Source organism: Triplophysa dalaica, chromosome 16 (genome assembly GCF_015846415.1).
Source record: "Triplophysa dalaica isolate WHDGS20190420 chromosome 16, ASM1584641v1, whole genome shotgun sequence".
Classification (NCBI taxonomy): Eukaryota; Metazoa; Chordata; class Actinopteri; order Cypriniformes; family Nemacheilidae; genus Triplophysa; species Triplophysa dalaica.
In genome coordinates this window covers 10,647,179-10,662,287 of record NC_079557.1, presented here as the reverse complement: position 1 = coordinate 10,662,287, position 15,109 = coordinate 10,647,179, and the positions used below count along the sequence as shown (strand labels likewise).

General features: G+C 38.8%; 2 protein-coding genes across 2 annotated transcripts; both read left to right on the top strand.

Moving 5' to 3' along the window:
- Positions 1-569: 569 nt before the first annotated feature.
- med7 (mediator complex subunit 7) lies at positions 570-1,984 on the top strand. Its single transcript, XM_056769868.1, has 2 exons — positions 570-702; positions 1,065-1,984. Exons 1-2 carry the CDS (start codon positions 610-612, stop codon positions 1,794-1,796), a joined length of 825 nt encoding a protein of 274 aa, XP_056625846.1. The 5' UTR covers positions 570-609; the 3' UTR covers positions 1,797-1,984.
- A 1,152-nt stretch (positions 1,985-3,136) lies between these two features.
- Positions 3,137-13,901, top strand: lonrf1 (LON peptidase N-terminal domain and ring finger 1). The gene is made up of 12 exons (XM_056770271.1): positions 3,137-3,956; positions 6,661-6,779; positions 8,216-8,338; positions 8,605-8,769; positions 8,918-9,047; positions 9,362-9,437; positions 9,630-9,744; positions 9,987-10,108; positions 10,216-10,374; positions 10,513-10,675; positions 11,348-11,497; positions 11,606-13,901. Exons 1-12 carry the CDS (start codon positions 3,650-3,652, stop codon positions 11,753-11,755), a joined length of 1,779 nt encoding a protein of 592 aa, XP_056626249.1. The 5' UTR covers positions 3,137-3,649; the 3' UTR covers positions 11,756-13,901.
- Positions 13,902-15,109: the final 1,208 nt, after the last annotated feature.

Below are 15,109 nucleotides of genomic sequence, written 5' to 3'. Positions count from 1 at the left end.
TCAGATCAATATCATGAACATTCAAAACATGACTTGTATTTTGGCAATATTATAGTTTTTAATGTGTATAAATAAATAGTTTGAACTACACTAGTTGTTCATAAATCACACAAACATTGCAAAGGCCTAAATGTACATTTTTAAAAAAGGACTTTAACGTAAACTTCCTCTGGTGTTAATATTTTTGGAAAACTAATTTAGCAGAAATGCCATGAATATAAAGTGTGAAATCACCCAGCCGCAAACATTAATAAAGCAACCGCATCTGTGTCATTATAAATGTCATATAAAAAGTAGCTTAATTACTGTACTCGCCTACTATTGGCTAGAACGCTGCAGTATATAAAACCAAAACTATTTGTTGTAGTCGTTTGTGGGGGTTAAAAGAGTTGCGAAAATACGTCAAGAAAAAAAAACCCATTTTCCAACACATATTTACCGGTAGTATTTTTTTCAGATTCTTTGATTTGTTTCTGCTTGCATATGTATTTTTCAAGCTAAATGACGTCATTCACCTCCCATGTTTTGAACCCGCCCTCGTCTTTCTTTGACCAATAACGTTCCTCGTTGCTAAGGGACTGTGTACCAATCCGATTCCTTCATCTTTCGATGTGCAGTAGTAATAATTTGAGACATGCAAGAAGGCTCATCCGCTGTCTACATAACCCACATTACTTGATATCAATAAAGGGGGTTGTTTCGGCAAGTATTATTTTTGTTAAATACTACAGGGATTTCGTCTGTATTTATATGTGTTTCGTAAATCTTTGTATCGTTAACTCGTTGAACATGTAACGTAGCATTTAGCTTCGTTGTGTCATTTATGAACAATTATTATTGATAAAATACGTATTTATTGTTTATTCAGCTTTATAATCGCATTTCATTGGTTTACAAAACATTCTAGAAATTGGTGTTTTGAAACAGAATATGTCTGGATTTTTTAAACGACACTTTGAATGAATAATATTAGTAGTGGATGTTATGATATTTTGTGTATCTTATATATTTTTATATAAGATTTACCTATATATTTGTCTACTTTATCCCATTCTCTTGAAAAGATATCCAAAATGGGGGAGCCACAGCAGGTCAGTGCTCTTCCGCCACCACCTATGCAGTACATCAAGGAGTTCACGGATGAGAATGTGAGAAAGGGGTTGGTCCCCAAACCTCCACCCCCCATTCGAGACAGTTACATGATGTTTGGCAATCATTTCCAGTGTGATGACCTCATCATTCGACCCTTGGAGAGCCAGGGCATTGAGCGCCTCCACCCTATGCAGTTTGACCATAAAAGAGAGCTGAAGAAACTAAATATGTCCATTCTGGTGAACTTTCTTGACCTCCTGGACATCCTCATCAAAAGCCCAGGCAGCATTAAACGAGAGGAAAAGCTTGAAGACCTGAAACTCCTTTTTGTCCACATCCATCACCTCATCAATGAGTACCGGCCCCACCAGGCCAGGGAGACACTTCGTGTGATGATGGAGGTTCAGAAGAGACAAAGGCTGGAGACAGCTGAGAGATTCCAGAAGCACCTGGAGCGGGTTGTCGAGATGATTCAGGGATGTCTTTCTTCACTGCCTGATGATTTGCCACAACCAAATAGCATGGGGGAGGCTGGTGGTGCCAGCATAGCGGGAGCATTTAGACTAAAAACAGACCCAATGGATATAGCTGAGGCAGGAGATAGCTGCATGGTTGTGCAAACAGACAAAAACATTTCGTCGGAGAGGGACAAAGTGTGGGATAAGGATTCTGCAATGTGCAAAATTATTGATGAAATGACTTGAGCTGCCTAAACATTTTTTTGTTTGTTTTGTTTTATGGTTATTCAGGAGATGTCTGTTTTCTTTCTCTGTCAAAAGGCCTAGGCAGCCAACAAGCTGAACAAATTATTGACATTTTTACTGTTTACACTATGGTCAGCTTATAAAGTAGAATAATATGCTTAAAATAATAAAGAAAAAAGGTGATCTACTTTCGTTTGCATATTTGGCCCATTCTTTTTTTATTATTACATCATACAGCTGAAACATATTTTGTAAATGTGTTTGTTCAGCAGGTTAAATGCACATGACTTTATTGTGTGGCAGCCACATATAAAAATGGCAGGAAAGAAGTAATTTATAGGACTGTACAGTACTTCAGTGTTTTGATGAAAATAAAAGGTAACCCAAAAGTATCTATTTACCGCCATGAAATGTCTTCTGTACTGTATGGTATATTTGATCAATTGTGGCAAAACAGTGTGGGTCCCTAAGTGACCTCTGCTTCCTTGAAAATTATTTTATTTAGGTATGCTAGACTAAATGAAGACTTGTGCAGTTAAATTCTTTTTAAATGTGTTTTTCTTCCATCGTTTTATGCAACCTCCTCAAATGATATAATTTACAGTTATTTGCATATATTTGTCTATGAGTGGGTTTGCTCAGATATTTTGTAACACTTTACAAAACGATTGCATTGTTGTACTTCTGACAACCTGCTCCACAGCCTTCGCACAGGTCATTCTAAAATTTGTTGTGTAATGTGATATGCTTACATCGTTACACAATGTTATGTTTTTTATGATGAGTTAAATGCAAAGCTTATACAACCTTTACCTTTACTGCACTTACGAAATTGCGTTCTTATGAAAAGTGCACTTTAGTCTACCTTACATATTTACCCAAACATGCTAGGTTAGTATTCACAATAATTCTCTATCAACAATTTGACCAGTACATTGACCGTTTAACCAAACAGTATAATGCATAAGAATGTCACTAATACCCCGTGTCACACAACATATAAGGAAGGGCAAAGGTAATTCAAGCACAGTTTGCATAGTAGGGCCTACAGTCACCATTTATGTAATTAAAAAAAAATTCGTTACACAATGTTATTTCCTGTAGTTTATGGAAATTGCTGTAATCTTACCAAGATTTTAAGTAAACAATGTTCTTGTATGCAATGCTAGATTTTCGAAGTACGAGTATTGTTCAAGGAAGTCCTTTACATGCATTTGTTTTGTAGGCGTACAGTGTTGTGTTCATTGAATTGGTGGGAGAAATTCCTTGTTATGAAACGCGGTCTTCGCTGTTTCACAACAGGAGCGAAGAACCAATGAAACGCCTCGTTGCGAGTCACATGGCATTTATTTATGTAACGCAATGGTGTCAGAAACGAGCCCAGCGTTATCCAATGCAAGGAACACACAAGAAAGCAAACAGCGAGGCTGACATTAAGAGACGCGAAACAGATGCATCTGCGGGTCTCTGAATCAGACTTTTCTTTTGGCTTTGCACTCCGTTGATGGAGTTCGGAGGAAGCGGCAAACCCACAGCTATCGGACCGAACCGGAGTCAGACAATTCATCATGCACGAAAAGGGGAAACGTTACTCTCAAAACAAAAACTGAGAGATGATTGACAATGGATAAACATAGACGTTAAATTCACATAGAGACAGCTGAAGAGGGAATTTGGGAAAAAGCATGCGCGTGTTTTTGCAGAACGGCCGTTGTGTTATGAAAGGAGCGTTTAAGAGGTCGCGTGTGATGTTAAATCCTCGTTTCATTTGAATTTTCAGTGATGTCATATGAACGAAGAATAAAGCTATTTATTTAGTCGAAAACGAGCCTTTTCTGTTCAACTGTTCAAAAATGTCAAGCATGGATCTGCTGGAGTGTCCGATCTGTCTTTTCCTCATGTGCGAGACCGTGACCATGACTTGCGGTCACTCGTTCTGCAGGAGGTGCATGGGCTCTTTCCTGCCCTCGCGATGCCCCACGTGCAAAGAACGATTAAAACAGAGAGACGCGAAGAACATCAAAAACAACGTTTTAATCTTCAGCGTCATTGAGAAATGTTGCCCAAACGAAACCAAAATGAAGTGTCACATTCAGGAGAAGCTGAAAACGAGCGAGTTTACGGAAGCGCTGCGTATTGCGGATGAAGGAATAGATATGGGTAAGTTTGATAAAATACGACCTTACGCAACAACTTTAATGGCTTCCTGAAAATACAGGCCTATATTGTGTAACAAGGACCCGTTTTCGGACACTAAGGGGTTGTCTCATTACCTAGTGAGTTGCCTACTTAGACAGCATTTTTGGCATGCAAGCGGTTAACTGACTTGAAAGCCGCCCCAAAACAAAGTCTATGTAGGAGCTTATTACATTATAACACAATAACTAACTGCTTTTTATAGCTCATTTACCACACCATTATGCTGAAGTAGGCCAATGAGTTTGGGAAGTTTGTTACAGCTCTGCAAATGTTAAGATATGGTCAATTAAACCTTTCCTCTCTTGGTTTTAATTAAATTAAGATATTTTAATTTCATGTGACCTGAGATGTAGTTTAGGGTCATGTCAGTTCATGTTCTCATTGTGTGGGAAATGCATCGGAGGGATGATGTAATTCATAGGTTTTGGGTAGAAGAATAAACCTATAAACACAGGTTTATTAATCAAAACAAGCCCACATTTGCCAACTTGAAAGCTATATAGAGAGATCTGTTTCTAGAAATATGTACTTGCCCTAGATTTCAGTCTTTTATGAAAGCGTAGGCTAGTCGAAAATATAGTATTTGTGATCCGCCTACTCTCATATCGGTTGTGGAGGAAACAGTATATGCTTGTTGAAAGCCAGAATGATTTCATAAGCTCAGGCCAGTTACGGGGAAAATTAAGAGTAAGCAGGTGAAATAACTATGAAAGGACCTGCAGGTCACTCTTAGGTTTACAATATACACAAAGGAGACGTTGGATGATAAGTTATTGTATGAACATGCACGAGAATCGGTTGCAGTTAATGCGTTCCTAGTCTCGCGTTTTCACCGCTTTCTTTGGAGAAGGCCCACCCAAGAGGCCAAATGACTGACAGGCAAATCAACCAATCACGTTTCGTATTGTGCCGCGTCATGTTTAGAGGAGTGGAACTGTCCCCGCAGTTACAAACCAGCGTACATTCACAAACATGTCAAAAGTTAACAGAAACGACAATGATTATACATTTATGCCGTGAACCTTGCGTCCTTTTAAGAATTAAGGGTTTACTCGATCTTGATGATCGTTGTAAACACAACAGTTTACGTCTTAAATCAGACGGCTTCTTAGTGTCTTCTTTAGAGTTTATTAGCGGTTGGCAAACCAACTTAGGGTCTAAAAACGGCGTCTAGGCGTCTGTTGTCGCCGAAGCAACCATTGGCCACGATAGCGGTTGAGACGAGGCGGTATAAACCAAGGATATGGATTATATGCACTGAAAATTCCTTGCAATAACTCTGCTACTAGATTTAGTTATGCTGTGATCGTCTGTGTCTCCATTTTCATTGAGCTTGTCTATATTGGCTGGTTGGTTCTTGTCACATGACCTGTGCTTGTGGCTTTCTGAAAAGTTGAGATCTCTGCACCTGAAAAAAAATACCACGTCTGCGTTGCCCCCTATGTGCATGCGCTTGCCACGTGTCCACATTTAAAATAACGAATATGCACGAGGAAAAGAAGCCAAATGTGAATCGAGCCATAAGGTGGACTGGAGGGCTTCGTGTTGTTTCCATGAGGGGTTTTAAAGAACGCGACATGCACATTTCCCGGAAATCCTGTGAAATTCAACCAATCACATGACGACTTTGAACGTGCTGAAGTGTTTCCAGAAAGATGTGCCTGCTGTATCAGACGTTTAGCTAACCGTCTGTGCGTGTGACGTCTGAGGCCGAGACTAACGCGTTCCACTGACAGTGTGAACTAGTGTGGTGTGATAACTGTTTTGTTTTGTGTTTGGTTTGGTTTTTGTTTTGCTTTGCTTTGTTTAAACTGGAAGGCTCCTCTCGCGAGTTATATTATTACTCAAAACAGTAACTGTTAACATGTATGTTTTGTCCTTTGGTGAATCAAGTATCGGTTTACATGCAAATGAAAGCGTGCAATTATCTGTCTTGAAGAAAAAAACATCAAAGGCAGAACCGAGGGTCTGTCAACTCTTCAAATCCATTTAGAGGCAGCTTCTTGCCCCACATACACTTTCTCCTTGTGTAACAGACTCGTATGCGGTTATATAATCTGCTTTTATTGGCAGCACCCCTGGCTAAACCTAGTATACCTGTTAAATTTCCTACGAATGCAAGTCACAGTTTTGTTACTCTTTATTTTTGGAATGTTGGATTTCAAGTTACTGTCATGTTGTTGTTATAGTAAGCTAAACTCATCCACCCCTTACATTGTGTATCTTTGAGATAGCATCATGTAGTCCTCAATGCATAACACTGTTTTGCTAATCTTATGCAACCACTTGCTAAGTTACATATATGTTAATACTTTGGAGTTGAGGGTCTTATATTCCATAAAGTGTAACATATAGGGATTCAATCACTTGAACCACATTCACAGGAAGTCAAAAATGGATTACATAATTGCACCTATAGTCTGTACGCCAATTTATCTCTTGTCTTGGACAACCATGACTTGCTTCCTATTCTTCAGTTAAGGAGATGTAGGTTTTAAACCTTTGTATAAGAAAATACCTGTCACATCAAAAATGAGGAAATATGCATACATATACTTATGAGAACTTCTAACATTTTCCTTTTCTATAACAATCTTTGTTTAGCTACATATCTAAAATCTTAAATAAGAATGAGGATCATAGACTCTTCCATCTTTTTCTGCAGCCCCTGAGGATGTGAGCCTGAAGGTGTGGCGGGCTGAGGCCTGCATGGGCCTTCGCCGCTTTTCTGATGCCCTGCGTGACCTGGATGACCTCTGCTGTGTGCGTCCTAACTGGACTGAGGTAAGAGACATTTGGCTGAGAGACATTTGGCTGACTGTGTGTTTCCTCACAGAGCTACCAACCCTGATTATTGTTAGAGCTGGTGTTGGCTGCGAATGACAGAATGACAGTGCCCTGCTCTGTGTCATGCTTCAAATTTGTTTTAAATCTTTGTCACTTCCATGGCAATTGTGTTTATTTATTATACACAACAGCTCTCCAAAATCTCGTCGCTGTGAACTCTCATGGCATGGTGTTAATGACAGAAACAGTTACATAGTTATGACATCGTGGTTGGAATGGGCAGGGCACATTGTGTTATTTGGCATGGCTCCCAGCATAGACAGGTTATGTCATTCTAGATGCCTAACGGCAAGATAGGTGTAATGTTATTCCTGAATCCTGATGTTTTGGCACGAATATCTCAGTCCAAACACGACGGTGGCCACATATTGATAAAAGTACATTTAATCCACGGGTCACATGCGTTCCGAACCGTAGAGTACGATCCGTACTGATCATGGATCATCCGCGATCCGTTTCACCACTATACCGCAGGGGAGAGGGAGAGCAAACGCGCATTGTAGAGTTGTTTGTGCATTTATGAATTCAATGTATGTAGGGCCGCTCTGTATGTAGATATAAACATCTTATTCTAAGGTACTACAAACACAATGGTTCAATACTGAAGGTCTTTATACACCTCTGAAGAAATTGTTTTGTATAATATTATGCATTGTTCTCCCCGTGCCTCGGGGGTTTCCTCCGGGTACTCCGGTTTCCTCCCCTGGTCCAAAGACATGCATGGTAGGTTGATTGGCATCTCTGGAAAAAATTGTCTGTAGGGTGTGAGTGCGTGAGTGAATGAGTGAGTGTGTGTGCCCTGCGATGGGTTGGCACTCCATCCAGGGTGTATCCTGCCTTGATGCCCGATGACTCCTGAGATAGTCGCAGGCTCCCCGTGACCCGAGGTAGTTCGGATAAGCGGTAGAAAATGGAATGGAATGGAATATTATGCATTTCTGTCAATAGATCCTTTTAAAAACCCTGTATTGTTCCTTTAAGAATATCCTTATGTTGTCTTTGTGTTTGTGAACATATTGAGAACGATATCATGTCATAGTAGGCGTTTACATTTACATTACATTTACATTTAGTCATTTAGCAGACGCTTTTATCCAAAGCGACTTACAAGTGGGGTAGATAATGGAAGCAATTAGGACAGCATTAGTACAACAAAAGCATAAATGCAATCAAAAAGAAGACTAGTCTCATATAACCTAACACAGTATACGGAACCATTCATTCATACTTTTTTTTTTTTTTTTTAAGAGTAGAGAAGAAAAGAGTCAGAACAGATCAGTCAGATGTTGGCGGAAGAGATGTGTTTTTAGGCGTTTATATGTTTAAAATATAAATATAAATGTTTATAATCTGTGTTTATAATCTGATTTTAGGGTTTCTTTCGTAAGGGGAATGTGCTTCTTGAAATGGGCAGACAGACTGAAGCTCTCATCCAGTTCTATCGTTGCCTGAAACAGCAGCCTGACTTTGCCCCGGCTAAAAACCAGGTTAAGACGGTGGGTCTTCGTAGTAATGACACTTTATTTGACAATTTTGAGTGGTTCAGAATAAACACATCAATGTATAAAGCCTGAGCCATAACTATAAGGGTTACAGGTAGGAAGGATTCTGGGGTCCCAAGGGTGCAGGAGTGCCCCAATAAAATAAGAAGTGTTATTGTATAGGCCAATATTTTCTAGGTACGACCTTTTATGAAGCATTATTTGCAATATATTAGTAATAGTAATATTTTTTTATATCACATTTATTGATTTATTGACAGATCTTGGAAGCAGAGGGCATGGCTGTACCGGAAGAGGTTTCACGGATCCTGCAAGTTGTGTCTCAGTACCTGCAGGACCCCTGTCCTATCACCAGGTCTGTAAGCACCTCATGCACAGATGGTCAACCCTACCTCCAGAACAGTGCTGAAACTGAGTCTGACCAGGTGAGGTGTGCTTACAGCACTAGTGCTGTTGTCTTTTAAATTTAAACACATTCAAATTGAACATGTGGACTATGTTGCAAATTGTGTTGCAAATAGAGTGTTTTGGATAAAAAGGTTTCTACTCACTCGCTGCACTTTCCTGTCCCAGAATGCAACTACACCAAAGCACATCACCAGCGGCGAATGCTGCCTGAGCCTGTGTCAGGCTGTGTCCTTCCTCCCTACTGCTGAAGAGGACGAAGAGCTGATGATGAAGAGAGAGGAGAGACAGAACAGAGGTGACTTTCTAAATGCTGTTTGGGAATTTATTTATGATTGGATTATTGTTGTAAAGGGCTTCCAAAAAAGAATTGCTTAATTCTAAGTATTAGTTATTTCTGCAACCGGCTGCCTGTACATTATCCCTTACTTTTAAACAGTTAATTAGCATTGCACATTTATATGTAAATTGCTTTGGCTTTGCATACAATTTGACCTAATGAGCAATCTTCTTACTGTACAAGAGGACATACTATATTGGTTTTGTGGTTTTATGACTAGAAGATAAATCATAATGACCATGTATTGATCCTCATGTATTTTCTCTTTGTAGGTGTATGCAGTGTGGGTAGAGAGTCCTGCCTCAGCGTTCTGACCGTATCTGATTTCGAGTGCCCTCTCTGTATCAGGTCTGTACCTGTATTTCATGTCATTGGAACTTTTTCATTTCCTTAACTGTAGTATTTAAATACTAGATTGCAGTGGTCAGTCGCTGATGTAAATGTACTGCATTGCTTATATGATTTAATTAATTCTGAGTTGTGTTACATGGTATTTCCTTGTTCTTGATTTGCTCTCATCTCCTGATAAATGTTTTAAAGGTTGTTCCATGAGCCAGTGACCACCCCCTGTGGACACACCTTCTGCAAGAACTGCATCGAGAGAAGTCTGGACCATAACCTACGCTGTCCTCTCTGCAAACAGCCACTGCAGGAGGTACCTCTCAAATACACTGTTTGCACATAGCATCTCATTTTTTATTCGCAAAATGACTCTAGTATTAGTGATAGGATCAGTAAAGGTGTTTGCAGATTATGTTTTTCTCCTACAGATTAACCTTGTAATCCTTTTAAAACATTAAGTTAATCACTGTGGGTTTGTAGAAGACAAAATATAAGCAAATAAACAGAGCAAATCCTATTACATTATAGTCTCACTGTACCACTTCCTATTTCTAGTATTTTAAGAACAGGAAATACAACACCACAGTGGTGCTACAGGAGATTATGATCCGCCTCTTCCCCCAGCAGCTGGCTGAGAGGAAACAGGTGCATGAAACAGAAATGGCAGAGCTCTCAAAGTAAGCTCCCCTTTGGTAACAAATCCAAAGTGGTCAACTGGTTAATAGAAGACCTGTGTACATATATGAATAATCAGAAGTATTAATTTTATACCTCTTATGTCTAGTTTGACCAAGGATATCCCAATCTTTGTGTGCACGGTGGCGTATCCGGGCATCCCGTGTCCTTTGCACGTCTTTGAACCTCGCTACCGTCTAATGACTCGCCGATGCATGGAGACGGGCACCAAGAAGTTTGGCATGTGCAGCTATGAGCATGGCAAAGGGTACATTAAAAAAAGATTAGTCCGTTTAAGCAGTTGTGAGATTAAACTTGCTTCTGTGCGCCTACAGAGAAAATCTAATAGAAACATTATTGTTTAGGAAATGAGTTACTAATGGTTTAATACCAAAATCTGTCACAGATTTTCAGATTATGGCTGCATGTTGGAGATCCTGGATCTGGACGTGCTTCCTGATGGTCGCTCATATGTGGATACGGTGGGTGGGAATCGCTTCCGAGTGCTCAGGAGAGGACAGAGAGATGGCTACCACACTGCTGATATTGAGTACCTGGAGGACCACAAGGTAAGAGGTCACATATTGATAGAAATCAAAGGAAAAAATTGTACCAGATCCAGAATAAGGATGTCAGATATTTTTATGTGATAATGCAGATGTTTTTTTATGGTAATACAACAGTATAGAAGGGAAGTAAATCACTTTTAGACCGAACCAGGGCTGTCTTTAGACTATTTTGCCATTAGATTACCCTTGAATATAATTTATTTTAAATTTGCAAAGTATTGTAATTTAATTCTAGTACATAAATAGTAGTAACAACTTTTAAATAGTCATTTTTATTAAAGCATTTTATTTTCTTAGTTTTGTCTTCCCTTCTGATAATATACAGTATCGCCATCACAAGCTCTAACCTGTCTGTGTGATTGATTGCTAATAATTGCAGTACATTTGAAACCCTTTTTAAATACTCCAAATGGTAATGTCAAGTAAATGCTTAACGTTAATTACTGTGTTAATTGTAAATGTATTCAGCAAACACTTAGAAGAGGAGGTTTTGATGAATTGCCTGTTAGTCAACAAATTCTAGCTCTGCAAGTAAACACATTATGCAAGCATCATTTAGTCCTCTGGTTATGCATTAAAGAAAACGTAGGAGGCAGAACCTAAATCACAGCCATCATAAAACTTCAGACTGCCTGTTTGTCAACCTGTCAAGCATTTGCATACTGCGTTTAGGTGGAAGACGCAGAGCTGGAAATGCTGCAGAATCTCCACGACAGCGTCTATCAGCAGGCGAGGGAGTGGTACCAGCGCCTGAACAGCCGCATTCAGGAGCAGATCAGCCGCCAGTACGGCATCATGCCCGAGAAAGACGACAACATACAGGTCAGGCCACACTTGCATTCATTAGCACATCCGCATAAACACCAAAATAACGGGAACTGTGTTCTAATAATAGAAATATGATCATGAACGTGTTTTTGTGCATTGCAGGAATCTGCTAATGGGCCAGCCTGGTGTTGGTGGCTGCTGTCTGTTCTGCAATTAGATCCATCCTATCAGACCACGGTTCTGTCTCTCACCTCCCTAAAGGACAGACTGGGTCATCTACGTATCGTACTAGAATACTTCTCTCAAGGCTAGCACAGGGACACGGTGGAAGATGTCAATTGTTTTTTACTGTAAATATTGATTAAACTGCGAGAGGTTGTTAGTGCTTCTTAATTATGTCCTCACCCCTCAAAACTTGATCGCTTTTATCCTGATCATCATACTTAAGATCACTTGTGCTTGGTAAGAAAGAATCGCAAGGCTACGGTATTGCAGCCCAATGGTATGATATCAAGGTATATCAAATCGTCATTACCCATTTCCGTTATATGTTTTTCTTTTCTGGATATGGAGAGCTTTGAATATTTTGATGCATTTTTATGGACCGTGCAACTATTGAATTAGTCATCTAACTAAATAATGGTACTTTAGCTAAGCACTAAAGAATCAAGGACTACATATAATAGCGGTTTATTGGGGTACGCTGTTTGGTTCATTAAACGCCACAATGGATTCTGAATATCGTAGCCAACTGCAGAATTTTAAAACGTGCATTATGTGCCAGGAGGCAAACTGTTTACCCTGAGAGATTGATAAGCGAATAGAATCTCATTGATTATGTATAAATGACACCTTTGTGAGAACATCCTCAAAATCTCGCCGCTAAACTCTGTCATGATTCTGGAAATTATATTGTCTTCATAAACTGTATAATTTGAGGAGTGAAACCAACACCACAATAGTAATGATGTAGAATAATCTTCCCTTTGTCCAGCTGCAATATGCTGAATGAATGAACAAAAGCTGCAAGCTCTGCTTTTGTATTCTCAGTATTAAGTGTGTTTTAAGTTTGCTGGTATGATAATACAGAGCAGAGATTGGAGCAGGATGTTATGTATGTACATTACTCTTAAACAAAAGCTGATTTTGATTCCGTCTGTGAAGCGTTGTGAAGGTTTTAGCTTTCTGAAAGATTGTGTGTAAATTCATAAGCCTCTTGGTTGGCAGTGTATCTCCAAACCTTTCCGTCCCAGTGATTTTGGACTATTTCTGCGTGCTTGTGCCTTGTGCATGGCCTTAGTCTGGTTTCAGATGTTTGCTTAAGGACTTGAGGATTCATGTTTTTTAACTTTGATTCTGAGGAATGTTAATACTATGCGTTTACACTTCCCTCTGTACTTGGGCTCAAAACTCAACTATATACTTTGTGCCATGGGTTTTTGTGTAGCTGCTAATGGCTGAACGTCCAACAAGATTTATCAGACATATACCTGCACTGTTAATTTATTTGAAAGTCTCAGATTTGATTTATTTGTGCATTGTTCTGACAATTACTGTCATTTTCTATTATTGTTTAAAAAACAGTTACTTATGGAGGGTAGTTTGTTTGCACCAGTTTTCATTGCAGTATGTTCTGAGTCTGACAATTCCGCCCTTTTATTATTTACAGTAGAGTTCATCCATAAACCAAGATTCAAAGATCTTCAGATCTCTGGGTCTTGGTTAGATTTCTCTTAGCATTGTAAAACTCATGCATGTTCAAATATTTGCTGAGCTGCACAATACTTGTGACCGCAATAGAACCGGAGTGATTCAGAAATATTTGCATATATTTAATACAAGTCTTTACAAAAGGGATAGCTAAGATATATTTTAATTGAATTTAGTCATTTAGAGAGCAGAAACTTTACATTTACGTAATAATGTCTAATACCTTCCATCCTCAGGATACAGGACTTGAAATGGACCTAGAAAGGCTTTCTTGAGACACTGCTTTGTAAGACTGTACAGTAACAGAACTTATGTCTCAAACATGTGTAACTGATATCACACTGAAATAGCAACCTTTTGGTTATTTGCATACTTGTTGATAGTACAACTTCAGTCACTTTTTTTCTCACAAATATAGAGAGGGGTGCTACTATAGTCAATTGTTTAGGTTTAATCTATGAATATCGAGTAGTTAAATTAATATCCCAGATTTTCTTCAGCGGTATATACTTTCTGGCCAATTATAATTTGTTTTTATTGAAAAAGAATATCGTGCTGTCATACATGGTATTTCTTTTTTTCAGTCACTAATTTTGCTTAATGTTATGTATTGATGTGTTTAGAATTAAGGCAGCATTAGCCAAACTATCTTATAATTTTGTAATCCCTTGTGTAAACTAGGGACATCTATCAATATGTTTTCTTTTGAAAGATTTGTTTCTAATAAATACAATAAAGGTGACATAAGAGAAAAGCCTCGTCTGCTCTGTTTTTCTGTTACTAGCAAGCAACCACTAGATGGCGTCCTACAAACACTAAATATTTGGCAATGGCATGTATGTTTTGTGATTTTTGCATGAGCTTTCTTGTTTGGAAAAACAAACAAGAAAGAGTTGGACGAGATGATGAATGCCATGAGTATAACAAATATGTCCATACATTTGAAATAGATTGTATAGCATATTTTAAAGGAGGACTAGGCTTTAGTTAAATTAGGATAATTAAGTTGTTTTAAAAAACATACTTTACAAAAAACATGTACCGTGTGCATCAAGAGACAAAACAATCGCAATGATATATTTAAAGATATGTCAGTGGAACTTGTTTCCAGTCAAGGCATCACCTGCTATTGAATCAATACCACTATACTCAAGACCTTTTCATATTTCAAATATTACAGATTTTTGTGCTTGCAAGTTCAGTTAAGTCCGTTAGTCGTCAACTTATTAATCACATCAGCAAGCAAGCCATACGAGTCTTATGCAAATATGTTCAAAATGTCAAAGCGACTTTAAATGTAGAAATCTCAGTGGAGACATGAATAGCTTTTAAATGCAGCGTTCCTGCGAGCTGTCAAAACAAACTCTATATCTGAGCACATCCCTGTAATTCTGCTCAGTGTGAACATCAAAGGCCATTACAAACACAGGCAGGAAAGCAGTACGGTAAGCTAAATTGATCCATCACCTGCTTCAATTTTTCTGCTTATGGTGTTCTGAGTGAGAACAGCCAATTTCCCCAGCTGAAAAAAACAGCATATGCTAGGTTAGGTATGTTTTATTGCTGGTTTGACCAGCGAAGGACCAGCACATGATCATCTTTAACCAGCACATGACCAGCTCAAACCAGCATCAAAACAAACCTGCACATGCTGTTTTTTCAACAGGGTTGTAGTTAACATTTCATTACAAGAACCTGCTGCTCTTTCTGTCCTGAAAATGTGTTTTTGGGCGTGACCTCGAAAAGACATAAATGTGTGAGGCGGTGATGAAATCCACATGATGTGATGTGTGCACAGTTGGAGTGATGTGTCAGAATGAAGGGAATTAGTTTAGGATGAAATCAATCCCTGTGTTCAAAGTCATATACTATAGAGTATAATGGGAAATGTCTGAAACCAAAAACAGTATGTCAGAAATGCATGGATGGTTTAATTAAGCCTTTTAAGTAATAAGT

Coding starts and splice junctions, on each gene's coding strand:
- lonrf1 (XM_056770271.1), top strand. CDS start 3,650: ATGTCAAGCATGGATCTGCTGGAGTGTCCGATCTGTCTTTTCCTCATG. Junction 9,745..9,986: donor GCAAACAGCCACTGCAGGAG/GTACCTCTCAAA, acceptor TCCTATTTCTAG/TATTTTAAGAACAGGAAATA. Junction 10,676..11,347: donor AGTACCTGGAGGACCACAAG/GTAAGAGGTCAC, acceptor TACTGCGTTTAG/GTGGAAGACGCAGAGCTGGA.
- med7 (XM_056769868.1), top strand. CDS start 610: ATGTGCAGTAGTAATAATTTGAGACATGCAAGAAGGCTCATCCGCTGT. Junction 703..1,064: donor CAATAAAGGGGGTTGTTTCG/GCAAGTATTATT, acceptor TCTCTTGAAAAG/ATATCCAAAATGGGGGAGCC.